Source organism: Prionailurus viverrinus, chromosome C1 (genome assembly GCF_022837055.1).
Source record: "Prionailurus viverrinus isolate Anna chromosome C1, UM_Priviv_1.0, whole genome shotgun sequence".
Taxonomy (NCBI): Eukaryota; Metazoa; Chordata; class Mammalia; order Carnivora; family Felidae; genus Prionailurus; species Prionailurus viverrinus.
Window position 1 is genome coordinate 165,654,462 of NC_062568.1, and position 20,060 is coordinate 165,674,521.

Below are 20,060 nucleotides of genomic sequence, written 5' to 3' on the forward strand. Positions count from 1 at the left end.
CGTCCCTGAGGGTCACATCTCTTTGGCCAGACCTTAAATGGCCCCATGTAGTTACAATGGGGTCTGGAAAGTAGTTATCCTCCCCACCCCCCATCACTGGATAGTGAAATCACAAGCTAAAATATGGCATTCTGTTACCAGAGGAAGAAGGGGATAATGGATATTGAGGGATAAGCAGCAATCTCTGCCAAAGAAAACCCAGAAATATTCTGGATTTCATGATAATGGAAAATGCCTAGATCCCCATGTGAAACTGGAGACATAAAAAGGGAACACCAAAAAAATCACTCCTACACACTTTCTCATTCACCAAAAAATTCAAATGAAAAACTAAATTAGAAGAATTAATGCAATTATTTTTTCTTTAACAAACTAAATATTTTAAGTCCTTTATTTAAAGCAGCAAATAAATGTGCACTTGTAGCCACTAAAAATCCACCATCACCGTCAGACACAGAAATCAGAAAGTTTATTTAAAACGTTTCACAACTATTATATTGTTATTGGACAATCATTTATTTAAAATAATATCCTAAATACTTACAAAAATAAATCAAGTATTGCTTCTATTTTTCAAGTGTCAAAGTCTTTTGCCATAGAAAATAGAAAGAACCTTTATAAACTAAACGTAACATTTAAGCTACATCAAGTTTAATAACTGCACACTATTTTCTTTAATGGCTGTGCTTTACAAATTCCCAAGCTACTTCTTTGTAATGTACAGGTTCACAACAGGAATGTATGCATACAGCCATACATACACATTTTTACATAGGAATGTTTCTCATTAAATATGCCTATAGAGAACCTAACATAGTACTGTGGCCTAAAAGCCACCCCATAGAGCCCAATGTGCCACTATACAGAAACAGGTGTAGATGTAGAAGCACTATCTAACATTCAAATTAGCAATCCAGTTATCAGATGATGACATCTTAATGAGGGATACTCAGTTTAGTGTTTCTAGATAAGACATTAATTCTTAATCTATACTAAATCATAAGAGTTCAACAGCCTGATTCACTGAAAAAAAAAAAAAACACAACAGAATAAACTTCAAATATTTCTCAATACATTAAGTGATCATTGTCATATGTATACACACTTTTAACTTAAAAAGAGAAAGGAATATTAACCTTAGAGCAAATGCTCAAAATTAAAGATCACTTCCAAACTGGTCTGGGGTTGTACTTTTATCAGTGGGGCATTCAAGACCTTACCATACAGACAGATGCTGGCTTTCTCTTCCCTGGCATATGCACTCAAGCCTCAAAACACAGACATAAATCATAGTTCGTGATGAATATTTATAATGCTGTACCACCCACAGGGTGTCAATCTCACTACATTAACCAGATGTGGAAAATAATCTCACTTCTGATCAGTTCCTGAATTTCCATAAGGTTAATCACAATAATACAGAACTTTACATTAGTCTTGTATAAATACTCCTGTATCAAGCATTTTAAATTCTACTTATCAACTAGAAAAGTGATAAATCACAAAATTTGCTTTTTCTCTATTAAAAAAGAATCTAGCTTTCTGTCCTTATTCAGAAATTGCACAAATTATTTAGAAATTCCAAATATAATAATTGAAAATTTATGAGCAATTGACTGTGAAAATACTAAATTATTGAAATTGATGTTTTACAACAAATTCCAATAAAAGGGAGCTTGAAGAACTTGTAAAATCTCAATTATGAGCAAATAGTAAACACCAAAGGAGCAGATGTCCTACACTGACCAAAATATACCAAAATGCCATAATATTTGGAAAATTTTAATCAGCATGCTAAAATATTTTCAAAGGGCTATTTCATTTCACTAAAAGTTGCAGGCAGGCAGACTATAGGAATATACAAAAAAGCAAACCAACAATATAATTGCACCAATAAAAACCATCAAAATCTAAGAGGTAGTCAACAGAAGTAACCCTGATGAAACAATATATCCTGACAGATGCTCCCTAATCTTAAGAGACCTAAATGCAGTATGAAACTCTTGTATTTTCAGTGATTAGGAAAAATGTTCTGGTAGATAATCTAAAAAGCAAGTATCTAAATGAATAATACTGTAAATGGAACAATACTCACGTATGCAAAGAAAGGCTGAAAATAAAATCTGGACCAGGGGTCTACAGCCTGCAGGCCACATCCGTCCTCCTGCCAGTTTTTTCTAAATAAAATTTTATTGAAATGCAATAACACCCATTTTGTTTACATATTTGTTTATGGTTGCTGTTTTCACACTTACAGCAGAGTCCAGTACTTGGGAGACATCATATGGCTCAAAAAGCCGACAGTGTTTACTAAACTGTTTACCATCTGTCTCTTACATAACGTTTGCTGACCCCTAGTTCAGACATATGCTGACAGGTATGCAGTTGTCGAATGGCACTGGAAGGATGAACTACAAATGTCACAACCTAAGGTATTCAACTATACGGAATGCAAAATGCTAATTGTGCCACAATTCAATTCCTTTTCATATCTGAAAGAATCCTAACAGTTTTCTTCTTTTTATGTTTGTGGTCTAATATCAAAGAGTATTTCCAAGTTACTAAAGAAAGGTTGATCACAGCACTGTCCGAAAGAACTTTTCGCAACGATGGAAATTTTTTATACCTGCGCTCTCCAATACCGGAGCCATCAGCCACATGTGGCGGTTGAGCATTTGAAATGTGGCTGATGTGACTACGGAACTGAATTTTTAATTTTAATTAATCTTATTTAAATTGCCACATGTGGCTTGTGGCTAGAATGCTGGACAGCACAGATTTAGCTCAAGATCTAAAAGTGTGACTCCTAAAAAAGGCCAAAAAAAATTAGAAAATAACACCTCTGAAGATAAAAGCTTTGGATAGAAGTGAACTGAATACCATAAACTCAGTCCCAGACAGATTCTTTAATTCGTAAACAAAATCAAACTGATTCTGGATTATTCCATCACCACACCATCTCTTTGCAGTGAAGAGGAAAAACTATTATGGCATGTTTTTTAGTAAATGCCCTGATAATTTTATGCTTAAAAGCAATTAATTATGATCATTATATTAAAACATGTGTGGACGTTTCACACAAATTATATTTTTTGCCTTACTTCCCATCAGAAAAATCACTTATAAAAGTCAGCTTATTTCCATATCCTTAACTTTTCAACCATGCTGTACAGAAGCCCTTGTTTATAGTAGGTGTATATGAGAACTAGGAAGTTTCCTGAATCTGCAAAATCTCCAGTTAGTCACTTTTACTATGACAAAAAGTCATTTCAATAGTCAATCTTCCAAATGTTATAACATCCATCACATGATAAAAGAGACCCATCTGATGACAGATTTGAAGATAGAGGTAAAACCTTCTATGCATTGAGTCAAAAAGTGTAACTCTTGTATAGTTCTCCATGTACCTACTCAAGACTATTTTTATATGGACCCACGCAATAAAGCAAATATAGATATATTTGTAAATTACTTATTACTGATTATACATTGCAGATTAACCAAGTTACTGGTACAAGTGAAAACATTAAAATATACAAAGTCAATTTGAATTTATAACACTCTCAGAAGACAAAAGTTTGAGATGTGTGCCTAATTACATCTTCCAATTACTCAAATATACTCCCTTAGAGAAATAGCTGACTCTATATTTTGCTTTCCAAGTCAGCTGACAAAATTAATTTTGTGCATGTTAATTTTAAAATAGCTGATATCCAGCGTCATAAATTTCTTTTTCAATCTGGCAGTTAATTGAAGGATACAAAATATTTTAAGGGCACTTCTGTTTATGTTTTCTTCTGTAGTTTAATCAGGTGTTGTAGCAGGAACTTTAACAGAGAGATTTCTTCTGGTGTTGGTGATGTGCCGTTGCTGTGCCAGGAAAGACCGTGCGGGAGCGCACGCACCAGGGTCTTTGCAGGCACCACTGCCGCTCACGAGCCTAGATTCCATCCCCAGCTTCTGGAACGCTAGACTCTGCACAAACATAAGCAGATAAGGAACAAGACTACTTAGTTTGTCAAGTGCTTTTCACTTGACAAATATAAAGTCATTTCCTCAAAACACTACTATAAAGCTGATTGATGTTTTTCTCCTTTCGTAGAAAAGCTAAGGGTTCAGAAGCTAATTCATCTGTACATTGTAACACCAGCAAGGAGGAGGAAACAAAGGCATAACACTCAGTTTCTCTATTTTAACCCACTAGACTTGAAATCATCAAAAGCAGTAGCTTAAATTAGTATTCTAACATTAAGCTTAATTATAACAATAAAAAAAGTTTCCAAAGTAACTTTTTCTGTTTGGGCCTTCACTCCACCCACTATGAGCAGACATAACACAAGAGAAAAGCTTAGGTCAAAGATTCTCAAATGAGGTCCTCAGATTAATATTTGCACCACTGGAAAAAAACCGGAAATTCTATCTTGCAGATTCTACCCAGACCTACTAAATCAGAAGTTCTGCAGCTGCATCCAGTAACTTGTGTTTTAACAAGTCTTCTAATGCATGCCAAAGTGTGAGAACCACTATAGTTCACTACTGTCTATCTACACATTGATACATGACAAGTTACCGTAGTTGTGGATATTGGGTTTTTTAGTAAGAAAAGTAATTACTTTTTCTCACTAGCCCACGTAATAGAATTTTACTAAGCTTAGAATCACTAGGAATTAGTCTAACACACAGAATATAGTAAATGCTCAAAAGACATGGGTAGAAAATGAATACGTAATGCATTATTTGGATCTAATATCTTTAATGATTTATGTATTGAGAGGCTGCGAAGGAACAAAGAAAATAATACACAGTTACCAATCTTAACTCGGATGACTGACTTATGAGGGAAAGTTCTGGGAACACTTCACATATGATTTCCTTTAAGGCCTTGCTAAATTAGGCCAGATTTTGTCAAACAGAGAAGGGAAGGCAAGAGCACAGACAAAAAATATGGTGACATACAAGAACAGACATGTTTGAGGAAGGACAGCCCGCTCTTTGTGGGGAAGCACAGGGTTCAGACATGGGAGTCCATACTCTCTCATACTAAATAAGCAACAGCTAAGGTAGATAATGGCTGTGTTATTTTCTATTTCGATTAAAATAATCCAAAAGAACCGCATACATCATGAAATGCTTGCAAATATCCCACTGACAGTAAGGATGACAAAATAAAATGCACTTCAAATAATTTTACACTATTTTCTCCTGTTTAACACAGACATACAACTACCGAAGAGTATTTCTTATTAAAAACAAAACAAAACAGAAAACAAAACACAGTGAAAGACACACTTAGAGGCTTTATGGGATGTTAAAACAAATGCTGAGTACTAGAAACACGGGATTTTCATTTCACAGATATTCACATTTCTACAGAAACACTGCATGAAGCACAAATTAAATATTTTAGCTCAAATAAGGCAATTTTTAAAATATTTGTGAGCTGTTGTGTGTGTGCTTCATGTGCATCACCTAAAAACACTAAAGTATATAATTTGGATTATGACTCACATTAAAAAGAAGAGACTATGTCAGGAGATACCTGGGTACATGCACACAGGGTAACTTCTGTTTACTTATATATGTAAGCATGCATGTGTAATGATCTGTGGTAGAAAATATATTTCTTTCTGTGGCTCCTGGTCAAAACGTTTGATAAACACAACATCTAATCACTGGTTGAATGGCAACTCACCTTATTGTACCAGGCAGAAACAATGAGTTTTTCTTCATAATCACGGAATTTTGCTACTTTACATTCACTCTGGAAAAAGACACAAGGACTATCAAAATCCCAGAAATAAACCCAAACTACCAAAACTGGAATCATTTTTTCACTCTGCTCATTGAGAGAATTTGAAAAATGCATCGTGTAGCACATAAAGCAGTCAAAATCTGAACTGGATCATGGAGAAAGCATGCACAATACCTTTAAGAAAGAGTAAGACTGTGACTAGTAAACCTTTAACTTCAAGAATTTTACTGGTAGGACAGCACTTAAGCAACAACAAATAAGAAACTCATGATTCTCATGCTACTGTCACCTATAAAGAGAGACGAAAGTAATAACTGGGTTGGATGACAAAACAGACCAGCATCTGTGGAGGACTCAAAACTAGGGAGAAAGAGGATGTAGTAAAACATATGCCAGAAAATCCTAAAGATCTCCTATAACGCTTAACCCGAATTTTTCTCTCTCGTTCCTCGGTCATCTGTATACTAGATTGCCTGTGGCCATGCTTGCGTGCTGACCTAGAGACTGACATCCATTTCTTAATTGCTCAAATATAGCAAATTTAGTAATTTCATTGAGCACCAGATGCAGTTGGCTCACGTAAATATTCTACATAAACACCTGAGTGTTCCTACAGCGAGATGCTCACAGTACAAAAGGACGCAAGAAATGACGGGGGCAAGATGGCCTTTTGCTGGCTCACACCCACTCCAGACAATGACTCCCCAAGAACGATGGCAGATAGAATAACACCTGCTATTTATATTTCTCTCATTTTTGCTTCTCGCAGTGTATGCGCAGAGAAGTACACATGAACCAAAGCCCATATGCTGTGATGTAACCCAAGTTTCTCTTCAAAGCCCTATCATCAGAGGTGCCATTCTGTCTTTCTACTTGGTAGGGAGCTGCGCTTGAAGCATTGACGATGCTGCACACGCTCACTGGCGTTCACTGGGAGGTGGATAATCAGGGCAACTCAGAGCTCAGGGGGTTTTCAGTCCAAGTCTCATTATTTTACAGATGAGGAGCCCTAGGACCAGAGAGGAGAGGTGACAACTTTAGGAGAACTTACCAATAAAGCAGCAAACCTGGCCTCTCATTTATGTGATATTTAATGCTGGGAGTACAGGTATATAAGGTACACGCTCTGCCCTCAAACTCTGACACACACCAGGAAGAAGAACAATGCTATTGTGGGATGAATTAATGAGTTCAAAATACGTGGAATCGCTATGGAGAAATAACCAACTTTGCCTAAGGAATCCAGGAAGACACATGTGAGTTGGATGCTGAAGAATGGATAGTATTTCCGCAGAGAGATGCCACCATCCAGTGCTTTTTTTTACAGCACCTGACAAGGCCTGGACAAGCACTTAGCAAGGGCACATAGGCTGGTGTGCACTCTGAATGTTAAGTCTTTAAACAAAATAGTTCCACTACAGCCCATACACCCTGGCTCAGAAATAATATGAAGAAAATGGTAAATGAATACAACATGTTTCTCTGAAATACAACATTCCTAGTTGATTTAAAAAGAAACCTACTATCAATTACTCAAATTTCAAGGCTAGTATACAGATCTCATCATGGCTCTGCAATTACACATACATTATTATAAGGAAGCACATAATGATTTCAAGAATAGTATCACATCTCACCACAGTATTAAATAATTTTGTAAAACACTTTGCAAAGGAAACTAGAACATGCCCAATTATAAAATCTATGAATATACAGTTCCAGACTGACATACTTATTAACCCAGCCAGTAAAAATGATATGATCATCAGCACAAAAAATAAGTTCTAAAGGCCTGGCTAATTAATGAGAAGATGTCATCACTAACATAACTATGCATGATTAACAACCAAGACTGCCACTTCAGTGCAAGGACTTACTGGATTCTATGAGCACTTTCTTCCCCCAGGAATTGCCAACTAATGAGTTTACTTAGGTTCCAGTGAGGAATAGGGAGAAGAAAAGAGAAGGAAAATCTAGTTAACAGACAGAGTAGAGTACCTTTTTTTAAAGGTGAGTTTGGTTCCTTTTTTTCCTTTATTTACTTATATTTTCTGAATGAACTCTAATCCACATAATTTTAAAAGGAGCTAACATTGTAACAGAACTCTATTAGCCACTAAGGGCTATCCACAGGACTGGCTGTTGTGGGAGTGACAGAGACAATGTAGCAGAGTAGATAAACTCCTATTGGCTGGTGAGATGCTTCGTAGTAAACATACTGAGCGCGAAAACATGGCATTGCCAGCTCCTGATTTCAACTTCTTGTGAAACTTGATCATTAATGGCAGATGCTGGACAGCAATTAATTATCAGGATTATACAGAATAATTAAAAGGAGACGTGTGAATATGAAAATTTTACCTCCAGAATCTCAATTCTTCTCTCTTTCTCTGCCAACTGCTTTCTAAGTAGCATTATTTCAGCTGATGCTGGATTTAGTTTGGGATCTAAAGTTTTTATTACCTGTTGAAAGGAAAAAAAAACAAATATTTTACATTTACTTTATATTATCAAGTACTGAAATATAAGAACCTATAAACCTCTGTGTATAAAGTGGAAAATTATCCAGAAAGTGATCCAGGTGTGAACTATGACTTATTTTACAATTAAATTTGAGTAATAAAAATAACATTATAGAGGTAGAATGATATTATAATTCAGTACCCAAATGGGAAGATCCCTATCTCAAAATAAAATTTCCTTTCTCCAAGGCTCAGTACTCAGGGATAGTAATCTAGTCTTATTAAACTTTGAGCACTGAGGTCTTGAAACAACACTTTCCATATTTATCAGATACATTTTTTAAAAAAATTAAAAGAATTTGCTAATTATATAGGAACTCATTGTACAAAGTAACAAAAAAATTCTTAGCAACAACCTTTTTCACTACCATTATCTAGTGAAATGTAACTCAATATGTAAGATCAACTTATTAGAAACTGATGACTTTGTCTGCAATCCCTAGAGTGGCTCAATCACATTTATGGAAGTCACTAAAAGTTAGGTGAAAAGAGATTTTGCTCAGAATGCTGTTCATAGACTCAACTAAACTATGGAGCCAGCAGTATAACAGGAAATTAACTTGAAAATATCAGGTGTAAATTAGAAGCAAAAACAAATTTCCAATAATAAGGTCAGCTGTATGATGTAATTACAAATCTATTCAAAAAGATTTAAACTGATTTAAAGATTTCACCTATATTCACTGAGGTAAAGGAAAAAGACTGAAAGGTAATATGCCTAAAAATGACTGTGGTTCATTAAAAACAATTTGCTGAGTGCTGAATATGGCAGGCACTGACTATGGCCCATGGGATACAGGAGGCTTGGTGCCTGCCTTCGAGGAGTTCACATTGTAAAAGCAGAGTTTAAATCATAATTTAATTACAGAGAACACATCATAATTTTTTACCTCTAAGTAATAAAAAGTATGATTGTGACTTTTCTATATTTTCTGAATTTTCTATCATGGACATTATGTTACTATAATTAACCTCTCCCTCCAAATAATGTAAAGGTAAGAAATAAAATCATGTTTATCATACAAGCAATTGCTTTTTATTTTTATTTTTTAAATGTTTATTATTTGAGAGAGAGAGAGTGGGGGAGGGGTGCAGAGAGAGAGAGAGAGAGAGAGAGAGAGAGAGAGAGAAAGAATCTGAAGCAGGCTCCAGGCTCTGAGCTGTCAGCACAGAGCCCGACGCGGGGCTTGAACTCACGAACTGCAAGATCATGACCTGAGCCAAAGTCAACCGACTGAGCCACCCAGGCGCTCCAGCAATTTTTTTTTTAAATGATAGTACTTGATGATGACAAGAATATGGTATTCATGGTCACTGTTTTGTCTACTTAACTGTGATCCTTTTAGAATATCATTTAGATATGTGTATCAAGCACATTATTAAAATGTTCTTATCCTTTGACCTAAAACTTCCATTTGACCCATTAGCTTAGGAACAAGGCTAACATAATAAGCCAAAATAAGGGGCAAGCTTTCTATATAAATAAGTTGCCTATAGTCTTATTTCTAGAAGCAAGAAGGAAAAAGAAATGGAAACAAACTATTTCCAACAGGATGATGACTAAATTACTATATACTGCATTCAACTGAATATTATATAGCCATTCTTTTACTTTGCACAGTCCGCTCTAGAAGCGTCTGTCTTGTTTACCTCTCTATTCCCTGTGTTAAGTATAATAGCTGCTTAATAAATATTAAAGTATGTTTATATAACATGAGGGAATTATTTTAAACTTTCAAAATATAAATTGTATGTGTTATGATCATACAAATTGTGTGTGTCTATGTCTGCAATCATGGACGTAGTATGCACTGAAAAAAATGCACAGTTAAGAAGAAAGGGAATCTTTCTATGTTTTATATTTTCTACTAAAAGCACTTCTATAGTTGAGAGACACTAGACTGTGGCAGAGACTGTCTGGATATTTACCAAGACTCCCTAGAAGTTGAGTGCAGCTGTGTGCCTATATTCTGCCCACTGCAGTGAGGGTGAAAGTGGTTCATGTGGCTCCCAGGCCCACCCCGTTACTATCTCCGGTATGGTCTAGGCTGGCTGCCCTCGTCTACCAGCTGGACTAAGTCAAGTAGAGCTGGGAACATTGTGTTCAAGAAGGCAAAGACTCTGTCAGCTGGGGGTTTGGGGACACTGCACGGAGCAGAGCCCCTCCCCCATTGAAAAATGGACTTCATGTGAAGCCTTGAGATCTTGAGGTGTATCTGTTGTTGCAGGTAATGTGGACAACTTAGTAAATACAAAATTCAAACATAAAAAGAATAGATACACTAGCAGTATTTTAAAGCTTCATCATATAATCCTCTTGTTTATTCAACAAATAGAAAAGAGTATATTGATATTCTCTAAGACAGAATATTTTAAGAAAATACATGGTATTCATGGAAATAAACGATTTTATGAGAATGTTCTCACAGATATTTAAGTTGGAAATAGGGAAAAAGACCAGTCTGGTAAACATTAGAAGAGTGTTTAACTATCTAATCTAAATTAAATGGTAAAACAATTTTAAACAAGTTTGAAGAGCAAAATTTTCACAAAGGCAAACATTCATTTTAAGAACTAAAGATTCCAGGGGCACCTGGGTGGCTCAGTCAGTTAAACATCCAACTTCCGCTCAGGTCATGATCTCATAGTTCATGGGTTCAAGCCCCACATCGGGCTTTGTGCTGACAGCTCGGAGCCTGGAGCCTGCTTCAGATTCTGTGTCTCCCTCTCTTTCTGCCCCTCCCACATTCATGCTCTGTCTCTCAAAAATAAATAAAAGTTAAAAAAAAAATTTAAGAGCTAAAGATTCCATACTTTCTTAAATTTTTTTTTAATGTTTATTTATTTTTGAGAGACAGAGAGACAGAGAGCGGGGGAGGGGCAGAAGAAAGAGGGAGACACAGAATCTGAAACAGACTCCGGGCTCTGAGCCCTCAGCACAGAGCCCAATGTGGGACTTGAACTCACGAACCATGAGATCATGACCTGAGCCGAAGTTGGACTGAGCCACCCAGGCGCCCCTTAAAATTCTTTCTTTAACATTTATTCATTTGTGAGAGACAGAGAGTGAGTGGGGGAGGGACAGAGAGAGAGGGAGACACAGAATCCGCAGCAGGATCCAGGCTCTGGGCTGTCAGCACAGAGCCCGACATGGGGCTCAAACCCACAAACTGTGAGATCATGATCTGAGCCACCCAGGCGCCCCACGATTCCATACTTTCTAATAGTCGTCTTCTCTAATGAGGTCACTGCAGTCCCCGTTTAAACTGTCCAAGAACAGCCCTGTGTTTGTTTTACATGATGCTGATGAGTGACAGGGAGAGACTGTGAGGACTGACCCGCAAGGCAGGGTAGAGTCAGAAAAGGGACATGATGCATATTTAAGAGAGATGACCTCATGGGCGGAATGCGCATTATGAGAACCTGAGTCAGAAGACTTGATCTCTGAAAGGTAAGCCACTCACATTCCTTGCTTTCTCCAAGTACATTTTGTATCTTTCCTCCATTGCTTTCATATCTTCATCTTTCTTCTGAAGAGCAGCTTCAAGTTCATTGATCTTTTGCACTATTATTGAAAATGAAATGAAACAGGACCAATTTAAAATATTCCCTCCTCACACAAAAATTATACTTATCTGATTTTTTTCGAAAGGACTGATAAGAGAACTTAAAAGAGAAATGTTTATTTCTTCTTTGTAGTGAATTCGTATCTAAAACCTTTGAACTACAACTAACATATCCTCAATCATTTCATATTATTTTTTCTTAAAAATATCTATAATCTGCTTTACCCAGCTTTTCTCCCTTCTATCAAGCGTTTCAATGAGCAAATACACTTCAGCATGTAAGCACGATCATCATAAGAAAATAAAGCAGTCCTTCTACATACTGTTTAAGGCTCAATTTAATTTTATTATAAATTATTTTATTTACATTTCCATAGTAGTAATTCTATTATATGTTACCATGTTTGATACTCCTATATATCAATCAGTTCATTTTATTAGACTTTTTCGCTTTAAAATCAGATCACTTGTTAATCACTGAAATCACTAAAACATTATCATGGTTCTTATTTGCAATGCACGTATTTATGGAGTGTCTGAAAACTTATACACAGTTCTTGCATCTTTCAACTAAAAAAGGCAAGTCCTTAGTCGTAGTCTGATCCAGGTTTTTACAAATACCTACCATTCTGGTTTACATCTGGCTGAAGATCTTCAATGAGTTCTTGTTTCTTCTGTAATTCTTCCTGGACCTCAGTTAGTTTTTCCCTAAGTAGTGGAAAAAGCATGGAGTTTTGGAAGCAAACAGACCTGAGAATGAAAACTGATTTCTGCCTCAGGACATTTGTGGACTGTGGCCAAATCACTTTCTGATCCTGAATCTCCTCACCTGTAAAATGGGCATAATACCTGACACATATTATAGGCTTGTTGTGAGAGGGTAAACTGCCTGACACATGACAGGTGCTAAAAATGTTAATTTTTCCCTCTCATCCTTGCTTCCTAAGAAAGTCAGAGGAAATATTTTATTGGTTAAACATCCCACATCTCCACATGTGACAGCTGTCTACTTTGTAAACTCTTCAAATGACATTAGTGATGGAAAAATGTAGGATTTGAGATCATTGACAGGCAGGCTGAACATTTTAGCGCGTTTTTCTTTTCACTTCTTGATGGCAGTGGTGAACATTCAATTGGCATCAGGGGGTTTCTCTTACAAACAAAGTCAGAAAAGGATACTAACTTTAGAAGTTTTTAAAACCCTTCCCCTCTCATATTTGAAATGAAATATCAGTTTACTTACATATGAGCTTCCAACTTCTGCTTTAGTTTGCTGGACTATAAAAATTAAAAAAAGTTGCTGTAAGATAACTGTTGTGACAAGATAAATTTTCCAGACATCAAAATCTCTTTACCTCCTTTTGAAGTGTATTATTTAAAATTATAAATTTTTTAACAATTTGTATTTCTAATAACATACTTGTAAAGACATAAAATTTCAGGTGTTTTTTACTTCAAAGGGAAAGGAAAGGAGGTTAGGAAATGACATAAGGATGAGTACAAGAGTAGAAAGAAAAGGGCTTCATATTTCTGAATACCATGAAAATAAAATTTGAACTTGAAGAAAAATACCAAATGCAAGCTGAATGTGATATATTGAGGAGTATCAAACATTTAAAAATCCTTTTTTAAAATACATAATTTAAGATGTTAGGCCCTTAGTGAGGAATAGACTTAAATAATTATCTTTATAATAAAGCTTTATCATTATAAATGCAAGCACTTTAATATTAACATCAAAATGAAAAGGATTTTGTTAAAAAATAAAATTCAAAACATAAAACTTCCTCTTTAAAAAGCAGGAGTTTAAATTGCAACACTAGCTCTGTATCATCTACTGAAAAGTTGAAGGGTTTAAAATACATAATCTGAAACATAACTAAGACACTAATAATTTATTTTTAATTTTTTTTTTTTCAACGTTTATTTATTTTTTGGGACAGAGAGAGACAGAGCATGAATGGGGGAGGGGCAGAGAGAGAGGGAGACACAGAATCGGAAACAGGCTCCAGGCTCTGAGCCATTGGCCCAGAGCCCGACGCGGGGCTCGAACTCACGGACCGCGAGATCGGGACCTGGCTGAAGTCGGACACTTAACCGACTGCGCCACCCAGGCGCCCCAATAATTTATTTTTAAAAGATAAATAGAACACATTTAAAAACACTGCAATCCAAAATGTACTCTCTCAAAGAGATCCCATTTTAAAAGTAGTCTCTATTGTGGCTTAAAAAAATATTCATATTAGAGAGGTTACAATACCGTATATATGCACATATGAGATGCCGCCATGCATGAGACGATTTCTATTTTCCAAGCCCCCGGGGAAAAAAGAAAAAATCATATAAAGCATATAACAGACAGAGAGGAAACACAACCCTTTCAGTCTTCCTTTTCACCTCTTTACTTACTCTTCATAGCTTTCTCCCCGTCAACACAGATCTAACCACCTCAGCTTCCATCTAACCAGTACCTAACACACACAGAGCCCTGTCTTTTCGTTGTTGTTTCCATTAAATGCCTTCCTCCCTCTGTCGTTACTTCCTTCCCCCTGCATACAGAGCTCAAACTACAGACACACTGTTAGGTGCATTCGGGGTGGGGCTGTTGAGTTCTGCTGAGTCCTCTTCTCTCTGCCCTCACAATGTTTGCCATCAAAAACAGATTAGAAGCGGCAAGGCCACGAGTCGGCATGGAAAAAGGGAAGAAATACGAGGTGATGCTTTCAAAACTGCATTAAGGTTTCTGTCCTTTGGAGGTTAGTATGATCCACTCCTATAAGGCTCTTTGCTAGAGATCATTTTCTCCCTCTCCCTTTTCCTGTTAGAAGTTTTCCTCAATTCTGACCACTGAGCACTCTCAACCAGGACTTTTCTGAGGCCCACCCTGTTGGTGTCCCAGCAGAGCCATGAAGACCTCACCGGCAGCACACCAGCAACCATGAAGTTAGGTGTAGCTGTTGAAGTAGGACAGATAGAAATCACCTTGAATACATACGATTAATTTATAGGCTCCAAAGTGGCAAAATCACAGCATCCGTTATGCAGATATATACGGTATTCAAGGGTACCCTCATTGATAAGGGTGGCACTTTCAAACACAAGACGAATTTGGGCGTTAGGACCTCTCGCAGAGAGTCCACACGCAGCAGAATTATTAAGATTTCAAGTTACTTACACTTTCTCCTTCAGACTTGGAGCCTTGTTCCTGTAAAGATTTCTGGAGGTCCTCAATCTGCTGCTGCAATTCTCGGATGCGCTCTTTGCTCAGCCTATTGTAAGATGGATCATACACATTTATTTGTATGGAAAGTCAAAGTAGTTAAGGATCTATAAAGGTGCATTTGTGCAACTGGTGCATTTAATAGTAATAATGAAGGCTGAACAATTATCTGTGGCTAGGTTTAATATATAGTATAGTAGGCTACTTGCAAGAAATATTTTTTAAAAAGAAGACATTTATCCAGGAAGTATAAACACCCACATGTAAAAATTCAAGATACTTAAGTGCCAGTTGCAAAAGCACATCATTTCTGCACAGTACTCACTGGTAAGAGAAATTAGAAAACTAGCTCAGTTTTCCTACAGTTGTATTTTTTAAAATTTTTTTTAATGTTTATTTTGGAGTGACAGAGAGAAAGAGAGACAGAGAACTATCAAAGGAACAGCAAAGAGAGAGAGGGGGACACAGAATCCAAAGCAGGCTCCAGGCTCTGAGCCGTCAGCACAGAGCCCGATGCAGCGCTTGAACACAGGAACCATGAGATCATGACTTGAGCTGATGTCGGATGGTCAACCGACTGAGCCACCCAGGTGCCCCCTTACAGGTGTATTTTTAATGAATGGGAACTAGGTTTCTTTTTGTTTCAGATTTCATAGTGTACTGACAAAGGTCACCGTTTTCCAACCATCTCTTCATAATTTTTTGTTTAAATTAAAGAGACTAACACTAGCAACTAATGCAGATGTTTAACTTGGCAAAACCTCATTCTTTAAAACCCTGCTTGAGAATTGCCTCTAATGAGGTTTCCAGCAAGAAAGAGAATCTGTCTCTCTTTTCATGTATATATGACCCAACACACCTGCCCGTTATAATGCCCCATTGTTCCAGTTATCAGATAATGTAATTATCTATTCATATGTCTATCTTCCTGTTTTAACTTTCTAAAAGCTGAAATTTTCTATCTCCAGTGCTGATATTGAATTGCAGAGGATAGTAATATTTGATGGTCCCTTCACAAAGCTAAAATGTTATTCTTTTTTCAACCACAGTTGATGTAATACTATATATACAAGTTTGAGAAACCAGGTTCAAGTGTATCTAAAATTCCTAGTCTCTAAGATCCAATAAAGGTTGGTCAAATAAAACCACATACTTTTACTGAAAAATATGCCATATATAAGAGGCAAGTTAGCATAGTGTTTAAGAGTCCAGACTCAGGAGTCAGAATGACAGAAAGTTCAAATGTGCAATCGAGAACTTACTAGCTAGCTTATAACTTTGGATAAGTTACTTAACCTCCTTGAACCTCAGCTTCCTTATCCATAAAAGAGATAATTACAGTCCCTATTTCACAGAGTTACTGTGAGGTTTTTTGAGTTAATACCAAACAAGCGCTTAGAAGGTAATACTATATATTACCTTTAGTAAATAGTTTCTAAGTTACCAGTAAAAGAACTCCTATTTCTCTCTGGGATTTGCATAATAAATATATAATACAATATAACACTTGTGCTTTTAACAATGTAATACTTGTTTTTCGAGACAGTCTTACAATAAATAGTTTTTTCTTAAAAACTTGCAGAAACATTGCTAACAGTTTTAAATGACAGCTGTTGAATGAACAGGAATTTTCTTTCCTAAAAAGTTAAGAATGTAGAAAAAATGTAAAATGTATATTTAGAAAAATTTAAAAATAAATTTTGCTTTTCAACATCAGGGAAGTGGCTGGCATACAGTGAACACTTTATCAATGTTAATATATTTTTAATATTATAATTTTTAAGCCCCTCCTCAGTATCAGATAAGTACGTCATTTGCTTTAAACACGTTATCTGTGAATCTTCATAACAACTTGCAAATAGGTATCACCTCCAGTTATAGCTGAGGACATTAAGTGTGAATTTAAGAAACTTGCCCAGAACAAAACTGTTAATAGGTTTAAATAGAGGTGGCACTCAAATTTGACTCCACAGTCTATGTTCCATCCAAGCACTGACTGCAGTCGAAACCCAGATTGTCATTTACTCATTTGTTAAATTTTCTGAGAATTATGAAGACATATAAATGAAATTCAAGAATGAGAAACCTGGTTACTAAAGTGTGCTAGAAGCAATGGGAGTGAGAGACTAAACTCCTAACTATTTCAATTACGATGTTATCTCCCTCTTCTGTGAGTCAAGATTTGGTGGCTACCTAATGGAATCACTATGACAATTACAAAGAGTGGGTCACCTTTGCTCGGTTTCCAGTTCATTCATCTTGCGGTGCTTCTGTTCTAGCTGTTCCTGGAGTTCCTCAATACGTTCATTCTCAGTACCTTCCTGTTGCAAGCGAAGCATCTTATTTTCATGTTGCAGTCGAATAAATACTTCCCTGATGTTGAAAAGAAAATTTATTTTTAATTTTTTCTAAATATACATTTTGCTTTTTTTTACATCCTTAGCTTTTCAGGAAAGAAAATTCCTGTTCATTCAATAGCTGTCATTTAAAACTGTTAGCAATGTTTCTGAAAGTTTTTAAGAAAAAGCCTACATATATTGTAAGACTGTCCTGAAAAACAAGTTGTGAATTTTTAAAAGCACAAGTGTTATATCATATTAAATATTTATTATGCAAATCCCAAAGAGAAACAGGAGTTCTTTCACTGGTAATTTAGAAACTATTTACTAAAGGTAATATAAAGTATATCCTCAGAAAACATAAATTAAAAGCAATAGGTTTAAGAAATCAGTTTGCTTATGGGGTGCCTGAGTGGCTCAGTCAGTTGAAGTCTGACTCTTGATTTCGGCTCAGGTCATGATCTCACAGTTTGTGAGTTCGAGCCCCATATCAGGTTTCACACTGACAGAGCACCTTCACTCGCTCTCTCTCTCTCAAAATAAATACATCAACGTAAAAAAAAGAAATCAGTTTGCTTAATATTTTTATTTTTTTAATGTTTATTTATTTTTCAGAGAGACAGAGAGAGAGAGAGAGCAAGGGAGGGGCAGAGAGAGAGGGAGACACAAATCCAAAGCAGGCTCCAGGCTCTGAGCTGTCAGCACAGAGCCCAACGTAGGGCTCGAACTCGTGAACTGGGAGATCATGACCTGAGCCAAAGTTGGATGCTTAACCAACTGGGCCCACCCAGGTGCCCCTAGTTTGCTTAATATTTTTAAATATACTTTCATGATGACAGGCCTATCACTGTCTCTAGATTATTTTTGTTTTCAAAAAAATCTTTATTAAAAGTTTACATACACATATTTTCTAAAATGCAAATGATAGAAATAATATTAAAGAAAAAAGTAATGTTCTCCTACCTGCCTCCCTAAATGCAATTTCTCAGAAGCAACTAATTTCATTTAATCTCAGTTTGTGTTCTTCTGAATGACAGCATCATGACTTTAAACTATAGGCTCATATGGCTATTTTAAAGTAATATTAATATCACTGGATACTAGCTAACAAGTTGCTTTCCAGTCCAACAGGTAAAGACCTCTGTCTTAACAACAAAAGTTGAACAAAATGAAAGTCAACAAATTTGCAAACTATACGCTAAGTGAAACAAGTCAGTCACAAAAGGCTGCATATTGTATGACTGTATGTATATGAAATTCTGTAACAAGCAAATGGACAAAGAGTCAATTCTTGGTTGCCTGGGGCTGGAGCTGGAGGAGAAGCAGGAATGAGGAATGACTGCTAATAGGGACAGGGTATCCATCTGGGGGAATGAAATGTTCTCAAATTAGATGGCTGCACAACTCTAGGACTACACTAAAAACCACTGAGCTGTACAACTGTAAATGGGTGAGTTGTATCTCAATAAATCTGCTTAAAAAGTAGAATTTGAAGTAATAAATAAAACTGTTACCACAAAAAAGAAAACCATAAAAACTACCAGATTAGTCAAATGCCTACAAGTAAACATAGCAGTAAAATACGAAAATAAAAGCTGGTGAAGAAGAATCTCTAAAATTTATATTTTATTTAACTTCTGTTTAATCCTCCTGCTATATTTGACAGCCCCTTTCCTATTGGCTTCACCCATGTGGATTTAAAGGCCATGTGTAAAAAGGGTTTTCCGTAGAGCTTATGGGTAGGGAAAGAAGTTCAACACAGTAAAAGTCATATCGTAAAAACCAGAATATCTCATTCAGCAAGTCTGAAATTTTACTTCTGATAAGACCTAAAACTGCTAAAGTAGCAATAACAATCTAAGAAGCTCAAGCAGATGAGACAAAGTATTTTGAGCTCTATGACTCATAAAATGGAACATTTTAAAGGCTAATAATTTTTTTAAAGAAATCACATTTCTAATATTATCAATTAATAAAAACACATTTACCTGTATTCCACAGGCATAATCTCAGCAGCAAGATTCTCAAAACTTTTTGTAGCAGATGCATCTAAACAACAACAATGAAAGATCAACATTTCAGCATTTCTTTTTTTTTTCTTTTTTTTTTTTTTAATTTTTTTTCAACGTTTATTTATTTTTGGGACAGAGAGAGACAGAGCATGAACGGGGGAGGGGCAGAGAGAGAGGGAGACACAGAATCGGAAACAGGCTCCAGGCTCTGAGCCATCAGCCCAGAGCTTGACGCGGGGCTCGAACTCCCGGACCGCGAGATCGTGACCTGGCTGAAGTCGGACGCTTAACCGACTGCGCCACCCAGGCGCCCCCAGCATTTCTATCATTAAAAAAAAACTTTTAAAAATCCAACAAAATTCACCTGTTTGGTTTAGATGATCTTGTTGCACTTGTGAACATCGAAGCTCTTCATTCGTTTCTTTCAGAGTATCACGTTGTTCTATTAGTCTCTAAAAAAGAATTGTTTATATGAGCAAAACAATTGTTTCCACAAGAAATGTACTTTATGGTTATAACAATTTATCTTAGCAAACTAATTTCCTAATTGTTGCTTAGCTATTTAAAAATGACAATATTTGGGGCGCCTGGGTGGCTCAGTTGGTTAAGCATCTGACTTCGGCTCAGGTCATGATCTCACAGTCTGTGG

At 36.2% G+C, this 20,060-nt stretch overlaps 1 protein-coding gene across 1 annotated transcript in view; it reads right to left on the reverse strand.

The window, feature by feature from the left end:
* Window positions 1-452: 452 nt before the first annotated feature.
* HOOK1 (hook microtubule tethering protein 1) overlaps window positions 453-20,060 on the reverse strand; it is a 71,710-nt gene continuing 52,102 nt past the window's right edge. Inside the window, exons 14-23 of the mRNA XM_047873250.1 lie at window positions 19,776-19,863; window positions 19,388-19,448; window positions 17,293-17,433; window positions 15,016-15,109; window positions 13,084-13,118; window positions 12,466-12,548; window positions 11,739-11,839; window positions 8,114-8,215; window positions 5,693-5,761; window positions 453-3,975 (exon numbers count right to left, since the gene is read on the reverse strand). Of these exons, the coding sequence (XP_047729206.1) occupies window positions 3,805-3,975; window positions 5,693-5,761; window positions 8,114-8,215; window positions 11,739-11,839; window positions 12,466-12,548; window positions 13,084-13,118; window positions 15,016-15,109; window positions 17,293-17,433; window positions 19,388-19,448; window positions 19,776-19,863 (945 nt within the window). The 3' untranslated portion in view covers window positions 453-3,804. The remainder of the gene's footprint in view (window positions 3,976-5,692; window positions 5,762-8,113; window positions 8,216-11,738; window positions 11,840-12,465; window positions 12,549-13,083; window positions 13,119-15,015; window positions 15,110-17,292; window positions 17,434-19,387; window positions 19,449-19,775; window positions 19,864-20,060) is intronic.